This window comes from Motacilla alba, chromosome 2, assembly GCF_015832195.1.
Source record: "Motacilla alba alba isolate MOTALB_02 chromosome 2, Motacilla_alba_V1.0_pri, whole genome shotgun sequence".
Taxonomy (NCBI): Eukaryota; Metazoa; Chordata; class Aves; order Passeriformes; family Motacillidae; genus Motacilla; species Motacilla alba.
In genome coordinates, this window is record NC_052017.1 from 10,461,154 (window position 1) to 10,483,627 (window position 22,474).

Genomic DNA, 22,474 nt, shown 5'->3' on the forward strand with positions numbered 1-22,474 from the left:
TAAAAATGGCTTAATGTCTTTGAATAACAAATAAATCTGATTAAACCACTCACCGCTTATAGCTTTCCTGTGAGCAAGAAAGAACATAAATCGTTAGATACATGATTTATAGAATATTATTCGCTTTTCTCAGTAACTCTGTGCATTCTTGGGTCTTTGATATTCTGATAGCAATGCCCTTTGCAAATAATGCAAAATGATGTATATTTTAGCAGCTACTGGCTAGATTCTCAAGAGGAAACATTCTCTAATAGCACAGTGCTCCTGAGGGACTTTTACAAGCAATAAAATCCAAAGCATATAGGCGAGAGTTTTTTGGTCAAATCTTGCTTATACAAACATGAATTTCAGCTTCAGAGATCTCTTTTCTTCTCACTGCAAGACAAGCTCAGATAATGTGGAACCAGATTCCTGCATCCTGCAGACATTTAAAGAGTCAGCTACCTATGTGGTAGGGCAAATACTTGCAGTTTGAAATGCTGTATGGGCACCACCCATGGGTCTCTCCAGTGGGGCAGGGGTGGGAAAGGCCCTCATAGAGAAATCTGCTTTTCCACTGAACTCCTTTCCTGCCTCTGCTCTCTATGACCAAAGGAGAAGAAGGCAGAAGACAGTCCTACATGTGCTGAAACAAAGGACAGGTGAAGAAACCTCTGATTTCTCCACCTGACACATGAGGATAATAATGATTAAAAATTATCATAGATGGCATTTAATTTGGTGAACTGAAATTTGGGACAAAGTATAATGCAGATTTTCTCAGCCTCTTTTTTAACTGCAACATATGCTGTTGAAAACAGGGAATAATGATTGCTCTTTTTTTTTTTTTAACCTATAAAAATCCCAAGCTCATTTGAATTACATTGAAAATAAATAATAATAAAAAAAGTGCAGTTTTTCTTACAATATTGTAATAATACTGTCAATGATGAGAGCTGCAAATTTTTTTTATCTTGGAAAAACTTTGTGGTAGATTCTTCTATTCTTCAAAGACTTCAATGCTGTTTAGATGTGTGTCAACAAGAAAAGGATTCACTCAAAGTGCTTAGCAGATGTGCTTGGAGAAAACCCAGCTCCTGAGACTGTGCATTACTGTCAGCATCCCCATCAACAGGAAATGTAATAGTGTGTGCAAAGCTGATATTTAATTCACTGGCTAATGACATTAAAAAACACAGAGAATGCAATATTTCTATTCTTGAACTTAAAATAGTTCAGTTTTTTGAGTCCATGAGTCTGAATCTGGAAAACCCAACTGCATCTACACACAGTGGAGGAGATCCACTGAACACAGTTTGGGTTTTCTGTCATCTCCTTATGAGTAAATGAAAATATTACAGCAGAAGTTGCTCTTTATTCTTCACACAAGCACAACAGTTGTGATGATTACTCTTAGCAGAAGGTGGATTTTGTGAGTCTGGTAGTATTTCCATTTGCTGGTTCACTTCTACATTTTTGTGACAAAATGGCAGGCTTTGCTAATTAGACTGATTTAGCTTTGGTTGGTCATCCAGTTAAAGCTAAGAGCAGAATTTATGCATTTGGATTAAACAAAATTTCTATGATTTTTTGAAAGATTATATCTATGTTAGCCTTTAATAATTGGGCCAAATTTTTGACTGATGTAATTTAACTGAGATCTTAGGCATGATGTTCTAGAGAATCTGATCATAGCATCTGTGTTTTTATAGCTGTTATGTAATTTATTTTATATGTAGAACTGCATGTATATATAATGTACATTATATAATACGCATCTATATGTATAAATTATGAAGATAAATATACATACATGTATAGATAATGCAATAACTATGTAACCAAGCACACACATTTTGATTTTGGATTATGTTAGCCATCACTTGTTATGGGTTAACACCCTAAACTGAGAATGGCGAATGTGTTTACATTCTATTTGTCACCAGGGACTAATTATGAAATATTTATTACATGAAAATGATTCTACATAAATATATGTTGTATTTACAGGGCATAGCAGAAAGCCACAGAGGGGGCTGTGACATGAGAGCTCTTCAATGACACTCAAAATAGTAGAAATATCCCTGGTGGCTTTTAGGGCACTTTATTCAATGTGGTGCAGACGAGCTAAGTTTATCAGTAAGATAGTTGGCTTGCAAGTTTTGGGGTAAATGATCCAAGAATAGTGAAGTAGATGTATTTTATTTGCACAGTGAAATTCTAGTGGCAAAAAAACCTGCAAAGACAGTTTATTTTTTTGTCACACTGTACTAAGCAACTAACGACCCACAGAGAATTTGGGAAAACGTCCTATTTACATTCCCTCCTATTTATATGGTCTGCTTTTGCATACAAAGGAGGTCTTGGTTTCTTCAGGGCTTGTCAGCACCTGCTGGCTGCTTCCCACTGGTCACCATAATCCTCTGTGGCACGGAGCTTCCACATGCAAAGACCTTTGCCACGTGTATCCATCACGTACCTGGCAATTTTGTCTGTGCAGGACATGGTGATGAGCTGCTCTCCCAGCAGGACGCCGTCCCACGTCTGCGCTGCGTTGTGGCACCGCACAGGAATGGTCCCTTCGCCAGACTCAATCTTTGTCCGCAGGTGCCCACGGTATTTCCTCACTATGTGCTTGCTGCTGTTCACTGGGCAAAATAAACACAAGAATGGCAGTAATTGAGTGTTTTTTGAAAGGACCTGAGAGGCTGTGTTGATGCCACAGCTTGCATTTACAGAACCACCTTTGAAGGTCCTTTAAATTGGATGCAAAATTAGATGAGATAACAGCCCAAGAAAGCAGCTCAGTGCAGAAAGGAAGGAGCTTCTAGCATGGTTTTCTTTTCACATCCATCAACGCTTTCACAAAGCACACACTGAGCTCATGTTCCCCTTCTATTTCCCTTATATATTTAAAAAGAAGAGAGGTGCTCTGTCTTTTTAAGAACATGTACAATTTCTCATTTTAGAATTGAGTTGTGATGGATGAATATTTGAAAAAACTTGGTTCAATAAGTGTCATCAAAGACTCAGCTACATGATGCAGACCAGTCCAATACTTCATTGTGATATTCAGTGACATTTCCTGAATAATTTCAGAAGTGAGGTTTTGGTTTGTTATCACAACATTTCACTGAAAAATTCTGAAAAGCTAAAGGTTTATACTCTGGATCAAAGGCAAATCAAAACTTGCTAGTTCTTCATTGCTGGCTGAAATTCCTCCTACAGCCTCCCTGAAGTAAGGCATTTTCCTGCCTTGTGTCATACCAAGATCTTTTATCACTTTTGTACTATTACATATTTGAGTGCAAGGCAGTGGCCCCTGGGGTGGCACAGGGCAGGCAGCTAAAGCACTTGCCCTGGACCATGATGAACTGAGTCCTGCAGATATGCAGTAAATACAGAAGATAATGACATTTCAAAAGAACTTCACCTTCATTATTATGAAAATAGAAATACTGAAGTTCATTATCAAAATCACTCTTACACTCTTTACACTGTGACTTTACCCCTGGGTATTTTTGTCTGTAAAAGAACAGGAAGGAGCAGCAAGGAAATCCTCAGGGTTTGCTCAGTGCCTCACCCTCAGAGGGTTTCACTGAGGGTCACCTTCTCCCTGAAGCAGAAGGTTCCCTATGGAATCTTCCACAGTTTCCCTCTAGCCCAAAGGAAAATAATGGATGGCAGTACATGATGGCCTCTGCATTCAAGGAACAAGGAGTGCTGCATTTACAGACATGAAGCTTTTGCCCACGTTGCCAACTGCCCTGTGTATTTTTTCCATGCCAGCTCCTCATCTGGACCAGAAGGCATCTGCTGAAGGTGATGCTCCTCAGTCCTCAGTGGGCTGTGAGGCTGAGTGCTTCTGCCACTGAGTGACACCAGTGTGCCAAAGGCTGTAGGGCTGGTGGCACCTCTGGCTGTGAGCAGCAGGCTCTGTGCATGGTCCCCAGTGCTGGTGGCAGCAATGGATTGACTGGCTGCTGCCAGTGGGTAGTTTGCAGAAAGGGAGAGGAATAATAAATTGCTTATTGGGATTAGCAGAGGCAGCAAACACATGTAGAGCAGCAAAGTCAGCTGCAACCTGCCAGCACATGGGCAGCAGGGCCCTCAGCAATCATTGCCTCTTCTCTTCATTCCTGGTTTTTTAGAATTTAAGATGGGTGCATGTGTGTCAGCAGAGGGGTGGGACAGGTATCAAATGGATTGCTTGGCCATGACCAAAATCAGTTTCCACCCAAACTCAATCTCCATTATACACAAAATATTGTTTGTAAATACTGTTACAGTAATGCTGCTACAGCATCTGAGTTTGGGGAAGAGTGGTTGTTGCACTGCCATCCTCCTCAGCAGCCACCTCATCCCAGCAGCAGGGGATGTGGAGGGTCCTTTTGTGAGGTGCCCAGTTGTCAGCACCTCACAAATTAAGACACTGCAATAATCACCTGACTTGGACTATTGTGGCTTTTCAAACTTGAGTTGAGGGAGAAACTGGGAACGGCCAATAGAGAAATAAAAAAAAAATTAATAAGCAAAAAAGTGAAAGTCCCAGAAATGTCCAAATCCCTCTGTGCTCAAATTTTCTGGTTGTGCCCACACTGCCAGGAAAGCATTTCCATGACCATGAATGCTGATCCCTTGCACATCCCTCTTGTCTGGGATGCTAAGTGCAGTATCATTCAGAGGATGCTCTTTGGATTGTATTAGCCATCTGGGAACTGGCCAATATTTTTCCTAGGACTCTGTGAGGAAACATTTTTTAAAAACATGAAAGATTGGTGAGCAGCATTTTTTATAATTAAACCACAGAGTAGTGAGAAAGGTACCATGACATTTGGACAACAAAAGTAGAAAGTGATCACTTCCACTTAGCAAACAGATCTAGCTGAACAACAGTGAGAAATTTCTACTAAAATCACTTTGCCTTTGTCTGCACATACTGAGAACTGATGGCACAGCAGAGCAAGATTTCTGCCAAGGAAGCAGTGAACAGTGACTCAAGAGGCTATTGCTGTTTCAGCTGGTGGAAAGAGTAACTTTAAGCAAACCAGTTCTCTTTTCCTAAGCTTTCCCACAAGTATAATGAAGATAATGATACTTCCTTCTTATGCAAATTCATTTAAAGGTACTGCTTAACAACTATTTATGAAAACCAGATGCTATCCTTCCAGGAAAGATCTACCACAGGAGTCCACCTGCTGGAAATCCCTCAAGATAAAATGATTTTTTACTGTTTCCTTCTCCAACTTTTAAGAAAAATATTTTCTCTTGTTACACTTTTCCCACTTTTCCCATCTCTCTATATGCTCCTCTCTTTCTCAGCTCCTGCTCTGAGCCTCCCCTGTAGGTACCTTGACCTTCTAAATTACTCTCTTATTCCAGCAATCCAGTGTGTTGACACACCCACATTTCCCATACATGCAAAGACACATGCTACTGCCAGGGAATTTTAGTGACTGCAGGATAAGATGAGCAGCCCATCATTTCTGTGGCTTTGATTTCAGTACATAAATGTGACCTCAGTGAGGGGCAATTCATCCCACAATATGCTGACAGAGATAAGGAGAGAGCTCAGGGGAAAAAAGAGCAGCAGGATTGCAAACAGCGGTTAAACAGCTGGGGAATTTAAAACAGGCTAAAAATTTTTGGGGAGAGGGATAGGAAAGACTTCTGTAAGTTTGGGGGGGTCTGTTTATTTAATTTGTCATTTGTCTATCTGATCTTCCCAGGACTGAAGGAAGTACATAGGCCAAAGCACTCCACAACTGGTTATTCTCACAGCATCTCAACCCTAGACTGCAAGTGCCAGAAACTGAACAATAAAGTTTCTAAGAAGCACTTGAGGTGTGCAAGTGCACTGATAGTCTCAGTTTCTGAATGCTCATATTGGCTCAGCCATGTGTCCAGCTTTGCTCCCTGTCCCTGCGCCCTGCCCAGGCTGCAGCCGAGCAGCCGGCGCTGGCTGATAGGATTCAGGATTTGTGGCCAGTGTAAACTCACCCCAGGACACGCTCCCACAGCTCTGATAAGGGGTTTTAGCTGTTCAACTGCTATTAAATTCAATGAATAGGGTGTGACTCAAACCTCGAGCCACGCTGCCTGTCTCAGGCTGCTCACATTGCTGGGGTGGTTGGGACACATGCTCCAAAGGTTCATCTGTGGCACTTATATAAAATACTAGTAACCCAAAGCTCTCAATGTTTCAGATTGCCAATGATTAAATAAATCCAAATCTGCAACTGGAACACACTGAGTTCTTTTTAGCATGTCATTAAGCAGCACAGGAAGATATAAGCAAAGGAAGAGATGAGGATGTGTGAGTTTTGCACTGAAGCTGCAGACAGACTCCAGCACTAAGCTGCTTGCTAGCAGTAAAAAACATGGTCCACTTGCTGGCACAGCCTGCTACGGATCATTTTAATGCAGTCACAGAAATATATTTATTCATGCATCTTAAAGTCACCAACTACAGCCTACTGCTGTTCTGCTGTTAAGTATGATCAAAACATCAGTAACTGTAAGCATTTCTGATCTTCGCTGTGCTGGTTCTCCAACTGCTTAATCTCAGCTAATTGCAGGGGAGAAGGCGTCTGTGGATGCCACTTCAACCAGAACAAAATGTCAATTCAAACCAGAATTGGAAAGGACAAATTAAAAAATCATTTGGAGTGGATTTATGATGTGTGCTACGCTCAGATGTGGAAATTACTCCTGAGAGTTTCTAAGATAAAAAGGTGCTGGATTAATTACTGTATTAGAAATGTACACAGACAGGTGCCTCATATTTAAAATCAGTGAAATCCTCTGATTTCAAGCCTCACCCCTTATTTTCATGTTTGCTCCAGGACCAGTTCTAGCTCATATGGTAATGAAAAAAAGCCACTCCATATTTATTATTTAGTTAAAGAGTGAAGAGGAAATGGACGGTGATTAAACAGAATCACATGAGTAAGGATCTGTCTGAAATTTTGCATGACTGCCTCAGAGGTTCATTTTCTGTTTCCTTGCTTCACTGGAGGCTGCTCTTTCTTCAGGAAAGAAGAAATAGAAGAGCCTATCTTGCATTTGTTTCAGTGCTGGACTCTCCCCTCCTCAGCACGGTTTATAAAGCTTCCTCAGAGCAGTGGGAGACAAAGGGGTGGAAAGAAGAGTGTTAACATTTGACTGCCTTTGTATTTTGATGGTTATTAGAGATGCACTTTCCTCAACCAGATCCTGACTAAATGTGCAACATTACTATTTCTGGAAGCGTTGAAGTGAGAATCACAGCACAGTGAACACTTCGGCTGTGTCTGTCTGCTCTGCTGGGCAGAGTGGCTGGTCAGATAAATCCCTGCTGCACTGGGCTTTGGTGACCAGCACAGAGCCAAGCTGAAATGCCATGGGCAAGATCTGGAAAACAAGAAACTTTAGGACTATTCTGAAAGAAGTCTGAATTTGTGAAAAGAATGGTCTACAGAGCTGCCCCTGCAGTGACTTCAAGGATGTGTCCTTCCCAGAAGGGAACACAAGACCCTGTCAGGTACAGGTTAAACAGGATAAAAGCATGTTGAGATGAATCCCTAAAAGTCAAGATAAGACTTTAAAATATAGGCCATGAGGGATATTGCATCTGAAGGCAGCCCTAGGAGAGATTTGCTAGCTCCCAGAGCCATGTGGCACCCAGCACGCTGTAGCAGATTTCAGTTCAGATCTATGGTTTGGGCAGTATCATTAAGCCCTATATACAAATAAAAATATGAATATGTAATTTAGATGGTAATGTTACAAATCTGGGACACCTGTAGTTTTTGGAATTGAAATTAACATTGAAGATTGAACTTCTTTACCTTTTCCCTTCTCCCTGCCTCTTTCTTGGCTGAAATACTGTCTTTGGACTGTAGTCCCTAACCTGACAGAATCTATGACCTGATAAATGATGCTCCCTTTTGCATATTATTCTTTCTTATTTTCACTAACCTCCAAATAACAATTTTCACTCCTTCTTCCACAATTTTTCATCTGCCAATTATTTCTAGTGATGTACTGACAAGGTGTGACAGCAAAATCATTTTGCCTATCCATAGATTATCAACATGTGGCATTTAATCCAGAAGAAGCAGTGAAGAGAAAACTTGAAGTTTGAATCCAGAAGAACAGAAAGGAAATGAATGCATTATTTTTCTTTACCTGCTTTAAGTAGCTATTAATTAAATTATTATTTTTTGATTGAATTGTGATGTTAGAGACAGTAACTGTGGGAAGGGTGTAAGAATGGTATTCCAGCATATTAAAGTTTATCAGTGAGTGTTTTAATTTCATTTTGGTCCATCAAAATGCCTCCATATATGATTACTGAGGGGAAAAATTTCATCTGTTCAGATAACATAGCACTTTTACAATGAGTTTTTATTATTTTTGTAGGTTGATATGAAATGCATTGAAAGCTCATCCTAGGGAGAGATGCCAAAATATCTTCATTGAACCTATGCTAGAGCAGAATATGACACTCTAACACATGAAATCCATTTTACCATCAGACTAACTTCTAAGTAAGCCTGGACCCTCAGCGGGCTTTAATACCCTGAGAAGAAAAAAAAATTCTGAGAGAAATAGCTCAAAGCCTACAAACAAGTTTTCTCTAATGTCTGTCTTCAAGGAATGCCTGGGATCAAAATGTGAGTAACTAGTTAAAATTCACTTTAAAACAATTTGCTGGCAGCAAAGTCAAGCACAGCTTCCTCTGAGAGTTATAAATGACTGTTCCAGGCAAGGAGCAACGAGCAGTACTGGGTCAGGTGTCAGGGAAATTCTTTGTGCCACCTACAAACCCAGGCTGTGGACTCCAACCTGCTCTGGAGTAGGAAAACATTAGTATGTTGAAGCCAAAAGGACAAGATTTATCAGAGGGATTAAGATTCTGTGCATGTGGCAATCAAGGAAAATACAACTCAAACACTTCAAGATTATTATTTTTAATTACTAATTGCTCCTCTTGTCTAAAATCAGACATGTCCCACCGCGGCTTTGAAAGTGCAGCTGCTCCCACAGAGCAAAGTCTGGAGAGCTGGCAAAGGGCTGAGAACTCTCTGAGGAGAGAGGAGAGAGAGATCTGTGAACTCTCTGAGGAGGACTTCTGCCTCTGAAGCCTCCATCAAGCTAGCCACCAGGCAGAGAGGGCCACTAGCTGGTCTCCAGCCAGGCACAGCTCATCTTGGACAGTGGGCAGAGATGCTGATCAAAGCCAGTGGAGAGTGAGATCAGGGGGACGCAGCTATTACCCTTGTCCTAAGCTGTGCATCATTGTATGTTTCACTTTTTTGTTAATGAGAAATGTTTTTTCTTAAAGCTAGGCTTTATCTTTTAAATATACTTTATGTGAAAAATATATCAACATCACTGGAATTGCCTGTTTGGTGACAATTCTCTCTCCTGCCATGTTTTAATCAAGAAGTTTACACAAACATAAAGAGAATGTGTTATTCATAACCCTCTTTCTTTTATCAACAAAACATGCTGTTATTCATATGGCTTTGGGATTCTGTTGCAGTTGGGAAATAGAAATCTTCAAGGATGATTTAAGGAAAATGTTGTGGGAGAAGTCAGCAGAATATGAAAACAGAAAACGAACCCCATGTGACAGGAACAAGAGCAATCTGTCAATAATGGTGACAGATTTTCAGCCACACTGTGGTTGGTATGATTCTAGAGAGGCTGTGGCTCCTGATGCACCACCAGATATATTCTAATTCAGCTTCTGGAGCTCTGTGGTCTTTGGTTGAAGAAATTAAATCTTGATCATCAGAAAGTGGTTCGTGTTGACCTTAAAAGTCTGTGGATTAAAGTTGTTAAATTACTCTGAAAAATTTTACAGTAGTGCATAGAATGCTTTCCATTTTAGTATTCTACTCTCAGCACTAACCACCCTTTCTCAGAGCTGTGATTGCTGGATCCCTTTTATTCCTATTTTACATGAATAGAAATAGAAATTACCAGAGTGAGGTGAGTTGCCCCAGACTAGCTAGAGAAGGCAGCTTGCAGGATCATGGTAAGAATTAAATTGTTTGCTACTCACACAGATGTCTTCAGATTTCTCTCCTGACTCTGAGAAACTCCCAGAAGTCTAAGGACTTCCAGAAGTCCCACAAAGATCTTAACTGCATGTGGAGCTGTCTGATAAGCTTTCTAAAACTCAGCTTATGAGTTTTATCTGTAATTCCCACTCATTGGAAGGGCAAATTAGACTAAATTAGACCTGAGTGGGTGTAGTTTTCACCCACAGAATTTTTTCCCAACTATGGCTTGATATTTTCCACCCAAAATATCTGTGCCTTACTTAGGTGCATTTCTGTTGTAGGCTATGGGATGTTGGGGGGGAATGGGGGAATGTCCAGGAGCATGTGGTCTCTTTTCCCTGCTGCAGAGGGCTCTGGAGACACCACCATTCCTTGGACAAATCTGGGCACAAGGAGCTTTTCTTGGTGGAATTTTCTACTGCTGTTCTGAAAACTTCTCAGGCATGGTCTTTTGCTGATTAATGTAGCCTTTTTATCACATCTGAACATTGCATCCAAATGCAGTGTTTTACAAAGCAGCAAAATGCATAACAAAGCAGAATCAATAAATACAGTGCAATGCCCTTTGGCGATTCAAGCATTCTGTTAAAATTAGAATCTGATTATAGCTGGAAACCTGTTTTCCTGAATCTTAACAAACACATTTTGCTTTACATGAAAGCTTTTCAAAGCTGTGGCCAATGCTGGCTCTGAGCAATCCATCGTTTTCAGCATATTCTTTCTCTTTTCCTGGATAGACACACGCTGCACTGACACATACTTCTAAAAATCTTATTTTCTACTTTAAACTCCCCCTGAAACAACAAAACTCAAATAAGCAAAAGCAGCCAAGAATATCACAAGGGGAAGGAATTGGGACATTTTCAATGCATTGTCAAAGGCAAAGAGTTTTCTCATGATGTGTCAGTTCTGACAAAGTTTTAAAACAGGGAGTTAAAAAAGGGAGCTGTATAGCTCAGCTGAGAGGGAATTCACTGATCCAGGACTTGAGAGATGCAGATTCAAGTTTTTATTTGATTCTAAGTGGCCTTGAATGAAAAAGCCTACCCTGAACTGGGCATGGGAGGAAATAAAATAGGGTTTTCCTACCCCTTGTTACAGATGACCAGGAGATATGAAAAATATAAGATGCGATCCCAGTTTCACACAATTATTTTCTTTTAAGTTTTGCCTGAAAGGTTTTGATTTTTTTCCCAGCCAGTCAGTTCTTTGAGACCTAAAATCTCTCCATGAAGGGAAGCTGTTATTCACCAGTCAGCTTTAGCAAAACTCCACTAAGAACCTAACTACCCAGCCTGGTGGAGATTAATAATGGAATAAAAAGCAACAGCAAACTTGTACAGGTTGATTAATTGTACTGAAAGCTTCAGAACTTCAATGCAGTGAAATGAGAGCCTCTTTCCAAGGTGCATTCTGTGCTCCAGCATGATAATACCAACAATAAAACCATGGGTGCTTTCACAGCTCTCCTAAGCCTGGACACCACTAGTTTCTCTGGCAGGTTTAGGGGCCAGGACTGACCTTTAGGATTGGCAAAAGGTTTGGCATGACAGGTCATGTAAGGCATCAGACCTCAGCTTTGGGTTACCACAAGTGATGGGATTCCCAGAACATGTGAACCATGTATTTGCAGACCCTCTGGCACCGCTGCTCTGCCTGAGCAACGGGTACATCTGAGCACCAAGATGCAACAGCTGCTGCTGCCGCTGCAGCTTTTTCCTCAGGTGACTTCAGAAGGGCTCAGCATTCACACCAAAGGGCTTGGGCCAGTCACTGTCTCCTTTCTGGTACCCTTGACAGGAGTCTTTCCCCCCTTTTCCATTCTTTTCCTCCCCTGTAGCCTTGGATGAGCAGAGACTGAGTAGGACAGGCAGGGGGAGGAAAAGCTTCTTGCAGCACTGGAGATGGCTCCAGCCAGTGCCTGCAGGTCCTGTGTGGGTGTTGAGCTTTGGAAGAAGCAGAGGGGCTTCACTCATCCTGAGAGTTTCTCCACCCCTCACAGGCTTTATGTTGCTGTCTCTCGCCCACTTCCCCCTCACAGCTGAACATCACAGACCCACTCTCCCTCAAACTTTCCCATCCTGTCCCAGGGTCCCACTGATTCCTCTCAGCCACACTTTCTTCTCCTGAAATCCCTTTGCCCACCTTCCCCAGAAGAAGAAAGCTCCCCCACAGTGCCAGCATGGATTTATTTTAGATGCTGGAAAGAAATCTTTGAACTAGATGCAGCACCACTTCCACCCCTGAAAAGCCCTGAGCTAAATCAGAGCACTGCTCAGACCTGCAGTACTTGTGGGGACACGGGACCACCACAGCTGGGCTGGGCTCTGCTGTCATCTGTGCCCATCCAGACCAGGAGCACCCTCCCCCTCTGCTCCAGCCATGGGTGAGGTGTGTCAGTGAAGGTGAGAATTAACCAGGGGGAGCTGTCCTGTGGCCATGCTTTCCCTACCAAGCTAACTGAGTGAAAGCAGTCACACTGAAACAGCATTTCAGCAGCCTGGGCAGATCAAGTTAAAAAACAGGCAATTACATATAAACCTAGTGTCTGCTAACAGTCCTGAGCAGGGACACAAGCTCCTTAGCAGCCCAGCCTCTAGTCAACTGTAGAAAGTTGCAGCATTTCCTCAGTTTACTTTGGTAAATGAGGCTGGGTCAGTGGCACAAGCAGGAGGGGCCATTGCTTCCATGGAACGTGACCTCAAAGGAGCCTGACAAAGGGTGCTGTGCTCACACCTGAACCCAAACCTCTTGGATAAGACCCAGTCCAGTCTTAATGAAGTGAAAGGACAATTTCCTGCCACCTTCTTTAATTTTAATTCCCTAACCTGTGAAGTAATGCAAGAGCCTCTTGCTGTATCTGCAATTTCTGCAGCATCCTTTATATGACACAGCAATCTTGGCTGACCACAATAATTCATCCAATGCTAGGATTATTTCTCCTGAGGCAGTATTCAGCACTACAGCCTACAGTGGTGTGTGCATTTTTTTAGTTTCCTGTTACTTCTGGGCATGGTTCTCTATGATAATTTTTTTCTGAGATCCCCCAAGGTAGTGTTCTGCTCAGTCATATGAAAAATAGGAAAATAATGCACCTTCATCCCAGTTCCACAGATGGGCCATTCATCAGCATAAAATCAACTTTACAGCCTAGGAGGAAGCTGCTCCATGCACCAAATAGCTAGGAATTTCCAAGATGGTTTCCCAAGCTGCACCAGGCCAGCAGCCATGACAGAGAGATGCAATACCTGGGAGCACTTGTGTAATGGAAACAAAAAATAGTGCCCAAGTCCAAGGAGTGACCTATGGTTATCCTCAGTTTTTGTAATGGGAAAGTTTATCACTTTGTTAGAACCTGAATTTTCTTGTAGTTCCAGATGTCTAATTTCTTTTCAGATCACCGAGTTACTTAGGTGGTTCTTCTTGAAGTGCTTCCCCCTTTACCATCTATTTACAAGAACAGAATTTGTTCATTTAACCAAACATGGGATTGGCAAAAGGAAGGCAGAGATTTCTTCCCCATGCACATCCAGAAATGTTCACCAAACCCAATGCTTTGGGGAGTGGTTTTAGCCCAGTTACTGCCATAAGCATCCTCATTGTATTTCCATCCCGTTAACTCCCTGAAGGACGCTGAATATCGACTTTTGGGTCTGAGGCTCTCATGACAGTTTTAGGAGATCATCAGACTCCTTAGAGGGTCTCTGTGTGAATCTGGCCTTCTCCAGCCAGTCTGCTCAGGATATGGCTTTCAGGGATCTGGTTTTGGGATGACAAAACCTGGGTAAGCCCCAACTGAACTCAAAATGCTGAGTTACTGGTGTGAGCAGGGCACCCCTTCGCAGCAGCCCTGGATTTGGGGCTGAACAGAGTATTTTTCTTTTGAGAATGGAATGTAAAATCCAGCAGCCAGAATCACAAGCAGGGAAAGCACAGGTCTGCCCCGTGAAAGCACACTTGAAGTTGAGGGCACAAATGTGTCTTCCTGGGTACTCTTCAGTTCCCCAACTCTCTGAAAACTGCAGTGCACATCTTCTCCTCATCACATCACCTACCAAGGCAATGATGTGGCTCACGTGGCTGCAAGCGGGTCCTGCTTAGATGAGAGTTCTGTCAAATGTGTGTGCATGAGAGCTTCAGCACAGCTGTAGGTTAATAGACAAGCAGGAGAAAAACCCCATGTGGAGCAGATGCAATGGTGTGTTTCAGACCTAAAGGAAGTGTGGGATAAAACAGGAGCTGGGCTATCAGGGAGTCAATGGCACAAGGCAATACAGCATGTTAGCAAGAGATAGAAAAGCAGCCCAGGGGAGAAGAACTGAGACAAGCCCTGGGGCAGATTCTGTTTGTCTCTTTGGTGATCCATGTAGTGAAAAAGAGAGAGCACATCTCTAGAAAAAAGATGGACAATGAGGTAAAATACTGCCAGGGAAGGAGGAGTGGGGTAGTAGAGGATTTTTTAGCTCAAATTTTCAAGCAATTCATTTTGCTTTTCAAGAGACTTAAAAAAAAAAAAGAAGCAAAAAAAAAGCCAATGAGTCAAGAAGCACTAAATTAGTTAGGATGGTGCTGTAACAAATCAAGGGCTTGATTATTCTGTGGTTTGCCCTATATTTAGGAGAAAGTGCAAAATATGCAACAAATACTACAGGGTGAGCTGCCCCCAGGGCTCCACCTCATGAGCAGGAGTGTGTGTGCCATAATGGGAAACAGCAGCCCCCTTGGGCCCCTCAGGAAACCCATGGTGACTCGATGCTGTGGTACTGCCCTTGGGAGAGCTCAGAAATCCAGGCACACCTGGCTCAGATGTACATGAAGGGAGAAGGCACCAGGAAGGGAGATGTCCCAGGCTCCCTGACCTGCAGCACTGAACTGAAGGAGGGGAAGAAGCTGCATCTGTGAAGGAGCAATAACAGTTGTGAGGACACCAGGAACAAGCTGCCTTTTTGTCATATAGCTGTGCTACAACCTTGAGGCTGACCTTGGAAAATGATGGAAAGGGTCTTGGGAAGGAGACTGGAGAGAATGAGCCAGGACAAACCCATAAAAAGCATCTGAAACCCCTGTGGCATTTCCCAGTCTCATATTCCTGCAACACCACTGACCGTGGCTGGTCTCCTCTCCTGCTCTCAGCTGCTCTGGCCTCTCTCCCCTCAGCCTCTTCCCCTGCTCTCTCAGACTGTACCTTCTTCCAAAGCTCTGACTTCATTTCCTGTAAGCTCATCCAACCTCCTGACCTACAGGCACCAAAAAGGGGTTAGAAACCCCCTCCCTGCTCAAAGCAGCCTGGTCCAACTGATTTAGTCTCTCGTTTAGAGCTGCCTATGGATGTTATCAACCAACAAGTCAGCTTACCTCTGATTCAAGAAGGCCATTTCTTCAAATTAAAGTATGACTTTATCTCCTTGTCCCTAATCTCTTGCTTTCCTGCATGGAGCTGGCAGGGTGTGGGCTGCCTGGACTTCTCCTCTGCATTGCAGCTGTTAGACTTTTACACATGCCACAAACTTGGTACTCTGCTCTATCCAGTAAGAAGTAAAGTGGGTTTCAAAAGCATGCCAGCTTACGTCCTCCCTTACCAGAACAAAGCTCATAAGAAGGAAATGTGAGGCCTCCCTGAGGGTGCTGGAAAGACACGGTGGATAATAGGAAATTTTTGGAAGGAGATTTGAGAAGCGAATTTTACTCACTCCCTATATTGATAAAGGCTTATCATATTCCTTCTCAAAACCAGGAACCACATGGTGAGACAACGTTTTTAAATGTTAATGCATCTTTAGAGAATAATCAGTAATGTTTGATGGCTTGTGCTAGCTCTAGGAGAGGTCTCTTTGTTGTTTAAGAAATTAAACAACATTCATCTGGAGTTTCTTGTCATTACAGGATGAAAGAAAGGTTATTTCTTTAGGAAAAAAAAAAAGAGGAAAGAGAAGATCTGAATAATAAACATTATAAAATACTTATCTTCCCAGATGTCTCTGGGATAATGTGAGCTGAGAGGAAATGCTTATCTCTCTGAAGGACAGCTTTTGGCAACATGGCTTTCTCCACAGTGCTAAATTATTTTAAGAGCACAGGACAAAGGTAGAGGGATCTGTTTATAAGAGTGAATTACAAGCCAGGTGTAGCATCTCTTCAGGTTCTGCTACTGAATCACTGTGTAACCTTGGCTAAGCCACACAGACCTTTCTGCCTCAGCTTCTGCTTGGGAGAATAATTGGTGTAATAGCCAACAGGAAAATTATTTTCATGATTATCTACAAGTTTACTGTCTGTGTCAGGTACTGTGTGATTATATATTTTTAAGCACAACTCCTTGTGTATCTTGTTATCTACAGAAGCATTCCCTCATTAGCTGGGAGATTTATCTGGCCTGTGAAGAAATCCACGAGCCAAGCAGGGTTCACCTCCAGGGCTGGGTTCAGGTGCATATAATCAGGCAGCATGGGCTGTCAGCTGCCCAAAGCACTGACTTCCTCATGCCAAGAAGAGCAGGATCCAGCCTGGACAGCCTCTGGTTGCTCTTGACTGTGGGCCACATTTTAAAAATAATTACAGATTTTGGTGCTTCCAATTGTGATGTCAGCTAAGGGGGGCCCCAAGAAACCTGCCTTTTGGAAAACAAGAGTGCTTTTAACCAAACATAAAGCCTTTTTAGATATCTCTTGATACACCTATTCAGTGGGAGGCCAAAGATCACTTTTGTTTTCTGATATTCATAAGCACTCCCTTTTTATTTTTAATTTGGATTTAAGATGGTGCTATATCTTTTCAGTTTGTTAACTCATCAGGAAGTTGTTGATTTGATTTTGAGTTTTAAGCATTTACTTGCTTTTGTTCATTTTAGAAACTCTGCTGACACGATGCAGAAATCATGTCGGGCAAGGACCATATTTCCTTGCTGAATAGGTGCATTCTGCTTCTTGCCCCATCAAGCTGCTGCTTCACATGTGAAAAAAAAATCTAGTCTGGGCAGAATAATACCTAATCATTAATAAATAACTTATACAAATAACAAATCACAAAAGAGTGAAACTACTGTCTGATGGATTTGCCTGTGAGGAAGTGAGGTCGTTGTGTGACCTTGGGTGATTAATTTTACGTTCCTGTGTCTATGCTTCCTCCTCCATCCATTCTTTTGTCTTGCCTGCCTCACATCCAAGGTAGTCAAGGCAAGGACCATTTCTCATGATGTGTACATTTGGCAGCCAGCACTATGGGCTTTGCAGCACTGTAAACTCACATGTGAGGAGCAGTAGCAGGGGCAGAGATAAGACAGTGCCTTGTGCATTGGATCATGGGGTGACAGGCATGTGATAACAAGCCACAGACCTCTTGGTTCCCATGTCCCTTGCTGGGGGCATTCCATGTGGCTAGGCAGGGACAAAGCTGGTGCAAGGAGAAAGCAACAAGGATGTGCCTCTGCCATGGCAGGGCAAGGACAGGGACAGGCATGTCTGGGGACTGATGAGGTGAGAGTGCTGGGTCATGGTGGAGATGGGATTTGTCATCATGGACAAGGAGTTCTGCAGGTCTGTTGGTGGCACACACTGGCTCAAGACCTGCTTTGTTCATCTAATTTTCAGGATCACCTCTAGAGAAGAAAGCCCTGGAAAATCATGTGTTTGCTTGAATGCCATAGGTATGGTCCCAGGGATTCTAAGGCTGAGCTGGTGGACTCCAACAAACCCACCTGCTATGCAGTGACCATGCAGTATATTTGACATAGGCAGTGTGGCTTCAGAAGGATCCCTTCCATAAGGGTCTTGCCATTATTTACTGCAAGTGCAGGTGATATTTGGAGAGAGTCTGATGAACAATCAACACAAGAGATGTGCTGTATCATTTATAACATCATATCATATCAGTGCTCTACTTCAGACTCCAGCTGTTGCAGCCTGTGAAAATGCAACTCTTCAACCCATACATACTCTGTGAACCCTGAGAAGAGTCTATGCAACTCCAGTTAGAGCCCTGATCCTCTGGTCCAGCCTGTGGCTGTGGCTTCAAGGATCTTTTTGATCATGGGGATGCTTTCCAAAACAGTTATTTACTTTTAGGGTTGTATGTATCAAGCAGGAAATGCAGGGATGTATTCCCCAGCAGAGCCACAGAGCCCCAGGTGTGCAGAGCTGCCTTGCCCACCTCTGATTTTCCCTGCACACCTTCCCCCAGAACACAGAACCCAGCACCAGTTGCACAGACAGACAGACAGACACTCTCTAAAGCCTGTAGTGTTTTTGCTCTCAAGTAAAATACTTTCTACCAGCAAAGAAAGAGAGCAAAAAGGATCTTGAAAAAGAAAAAACAACCAAAAAAAAAAAAAATGAGACAAAAGGCACAGAAAGGAGGAAAAGGAGAAGGAAGATTTTTCTCTTACAGTCGGTTGTGATTTCGTAGGGGGAGTTAAGGCGCGCGTCTCCGCAGGGTGAGGTGCTCACATACAGATGGAACAGGATGTTCTCCCGCAGCCTGTAGCCTCCTTCTTTTAATCGCACGAAGATTGATCGCTCCCAGTCTTCTCGCCGTTTGCTATGATCACAAAAGAGGTTCCAGGTCATTTGTTACATGCCAAATCAGAAACATTTCTGTGCTCTCTCTCTCCCCTTTTCTCCCTCTGCTTGTTTGTTTGTTTTTATTAGCACCCGGCATCATATATTTTGCCTAGTGACAGCAAAAGAAAAACAATGAGCTTCTCCGGGTGAAGAAATGTGTGAAGGAGGTCAGAACTGCCAAAGGGCTTTGGCTTGCTTACCTAAGATATGTTCTAATGTGGATTTTTGAAGGGTAACTCTCCTTCCTTACATGCATGGTGCATAAACACACTGATTTTAAAGTGGTTCTGGTGCATGAAAAAATGAGTTCTCTTGGGCTCTCATGTGAACACATCAGCTCTGCTGATCACAATGCCTAGGCACATATTTGAATCCCATTAACATCAATCACCACAGCTGAGATGTGTGTTCATATGCTCCACTGAAAAGAGACTCTAACAAAGCACCCAAATTTTATGACCACTGCCAGCCCCCGCTGCTCCCCAGGTGTTGCTCCTCTCCCCCATTCAACCAGAGCCACCTACAAGTGCTCCACCTAGGCCAGCAGGGTCCTCTTGGTCGCTCGGCCTTTTTGGAAATCAGAAGCCATCTTAAGAAGGGTGGACAAAACTTGTGTGGGATTTTCTCAGCTGAGTTGAAAAAGTCCTTATTGAGATGAAGTTTTTATCTTTGCAGTGGCTCAGCAGCTAGATGGGGATGCAGTGCACATATTCCATCAGCAACAGCTGCCCGGGAGGCCAAACCCTCCCAGTGCTGCCGTTTGCAGCAACAGCACAGCATTAAGGCTCTGCTGCTGTGCAGCTCCTCCCATGAGTTACATTGGGAAGATATGGGTGATTTCTCTGACAGACAGCTGCCTCTAACGTGTGTTTGGCTGATGATCACAATTACAATTTTGAAGGTGAAAATGCGATTGGTGAAATTATGATGAGACTCCCTCTGATGGCCTGGTCCTTCCCTCAAAAACTCACGGGTCTTTTTGGAGGAGTATCTCTGAACAGAACAGCACCTGCAGATAATGATTTTCCTAGCATGCTGTTAATAAGGCAGAATCCCACCCATTTAATTCACTACAGGACAGCCCATTAACCAAGGCGATTTCTGCCTGTCTCTCTGCCTCCTGATAGTACAAACAGGGGTGCTTTTTACTCAGCCTTTGAGCGAGTCCTTGGCTTTCATCCAAGCTGCCTCTGCCTGTTTTCTCCCAGTGCAGCCTCTGTGCTATTGAAGCTGTTTGGCTGTCACTCTTCCATGGTTTGGGTGTTTTGTCATTTCTTGATGCCAGGATGCGTTTGCTGTCAGGAGGAATTTACAGGCACATTAGCTCGCCTGTCAGGGACAGGGAGTCACACCGGCTGCCGAGCTGGGGCTGCCACATGCTGCTCCTTCATTTTCTGCTGGCTGTGGTGGAACTTCCCAACTGCACTAATTATATTATCGCCCTGATACAAGCCTCTGAAATAATAAAATCTCTGTAAGTCCTGCTGCTTGGACTTTAGAGCAATTGCAGGTAGTTTTAAATAATTCACTGCAAAATCAGCTGGGAGAATACAAAGCTGTGCAGTCCAAATGCTTGCTATTATTACATTAAATCTCACCAGAGTGGGGGGAGGGGGGGGTGGGGTGGGGAGGGCAGCTTACAGTACTTGGAGACAGTTGCTATGTAGGGTTGGAGCTGTCATGCTCTGGGCTGGATTTCAGAAGTTCAGCTTCCATCCTGTTTTCACTGTTCATTGTTTTTCACTGATTAACCTTGCTCTCTTACCTCTTCACGAGCACCAACAAGGGTCTGTGGCCAGTGTGGCTGCCAGGTTGGATGATAGACAGCTGCTCTAAAAATAGTTGGCAGGGCTGGAGGGCAAGGCAGCTTGATTCTCTCCTCCAGCAGGCTGAGGTTCTTCATATCACATAGGGTCCTGACCTGCCTTTGGGGTGGTTTTTTAGGAGCTGAACTCAAACATGAGCTTCATTCCTGCATTGTGGCTGAATAGGCTTCATAACAAAACTCAGTGAGTATTGTTGGAAAAAAGTTTGGGTTGCAACATCATCTGCTATGGCTTAATAAAGATTATTGTGCATGGGATGTTTGGTGTATTTCAAAACGCAGGGGGGACCCAGGGATCAGGTAAAAATTGTCCAGGTAAAGCACGAGATGCACTTCTGCAAAGTCACCTCTACTCCAGCACCAGTACCTCGTGCCTTGTCTCTGGGACAGGTGAACTGTGAGAGGGAAGATGACTTTGCAGCAGCTGTTCTTTACAATGTCCTTTGCACAGCCATACTCAACCTGCACAAAGCAATGGAGAGAGGAGCCCACAGTGAACCTGCAGGTCCCATTCATTGAGGGGGTGGCATTAAAGTGTCATTTGTGCAGTGGCAGTGGCTAAAAGAGCAGAATTCATCCCTAAGCTTTGCCTGTAAATTTCTGTGGGAGTTAGGATTTGAAGCTCATTCAAGAGGAACATTTAAGAACGTGCTAAATTCTAATCTTTTGCTTCAGTTCATTATTCAGCATAACACATGCCCATGTTTTGAGCTGTCTTGAAGAAGATACTTTAGCATGTGCTTATGGTTTAATATATACGAAGTATTTTAGTGAAACAAAGTCTGACAAGCAGAGGAGCACATTTTAGCACGTAAATGTATTTACAGGAAGTTTCTAGTACTACATACTACAAAAGAGCACCCTAGAGAAACTACCAGCAGGCTTAGTAGATGTGTAACAAGCAGCTGATTTTCTTCAAAAAAGTAACTTAACTGGACTGGATTAAGACTATTTCTTGCTTTTTGTGTATAGAATAAATAGTGGTTTTCATCTGACTTGCTGAAAGAGGTTACCTTCTGGTAAAATCATCTACCTGGCACCTGAAGGATGCACTACAGCATCAAGCCTACTATGGTGTTGATTCATTTTAAGGATACTCTATTAATTTTGTTTTTCTTTAAAAAAGAAGAGTTGTATTTTCTTTTCTTCGGTATTGGCCAGGTGATATAAATAATACCACTGAAAATGATTTTCCTATCAGCATTGCAAGAGAATCAGACTATCGAATTTGTGTGCTTTTTGATGGTGATTCTGAGAAAAAGCTTTTCAAAAGGTCTTTCTTGTCCTTCTTTTGTACATCAGAAAATTTTGGTCTTACTTCTCATCTTTTTCGTGAAAGTCTGGAGAACTGGAGGATTATGGTTGTCATAAAAATGAAATCTGGGAGGGCTAAGGGTTTTAATAACACTGGTTAGAAGCTGACAGGTTTTAGTTGTGCTTTTAGCTTTTATTTAACTCAAGCTCTAGACAATGAGTTGTTGAAAGAAAGTTTCCTTTTGAAGTATTTGTCACTCTTGCTTCTTAGAGAGGATAAAGTTCCATTTCTGGAACTCTTTTCCAAGAAAAGTCAGGAAAGTCGCATCTCTAACATTTAGCAATAAGAAGAGAAGGGGAAAAGAAGTAATTTGCATATTGCTGCAAATTTGGTTTGTGGATGGAATTGCCCTGCAGCTTAAATATGTGAAGAAGTTGCCGTATTCTCTTTCTAGAGAAATGGAAAATAAATTGCCCCAGTACATGGCAGTTCATCTCACCCCCAACAGATACCTAGACAGGTCTGCTGAGCTCCACCTCAGAGATGCCCATCTCTCTCCACGGGTGATCAAAGGAGCCTTGGGGATCTGGGCAACACTTGACTGCCAAGAAGTAAATTAAATTCAGTGAATTCCTGTCTCCTGGCCATGAATTTTATATCCTGGCCGTTGCTTTCTCCAACCTGCTTGCCCTTGCTCTTAGAAGCCTTCATGCTACACTCAGCCAAGTATGTGTTTTGCTTTCACTGAGATCAATGGTAGTATTTGTAAATTCTGGAAAAGAGGTTCCTTTTCAAAGACAGCATC

The 22,474-nt window shown here is 42.8% G+C and overlaps 1 protein-coding gene across 3 annotated transcripts in view; it reads right to left on the bottom strand.

The window, feature by feature from the left end:
- ADARB2 (adenosine deaminase RNA specific B2 (inactive)) overlaps positions 1–22,474 on the bottom strand; it is a 305,595-nt gene that overhangs the window by 18,544 nt on the left and 264,577 nt on the right. For all 3 annotated transcript variants that reach the window (XM_038130039.1, XM_038130040.1, XM_038130041.1), the window contains exons 6-7: positions 18,415–18,566; positions 2,459–2,627 (exon numbers count right to left, since the gene is read on the bottom strand). In XM_038130039.1, the coding sequence (XP_037985967.1) occupies positions 2,459–2,627; positions 18,415–18,566 (321 nt within the window). The remainder of the gene's footprint in view (positions 1–2,458; positions 2,628–18,414; positions 18,567–22,474) is intronic.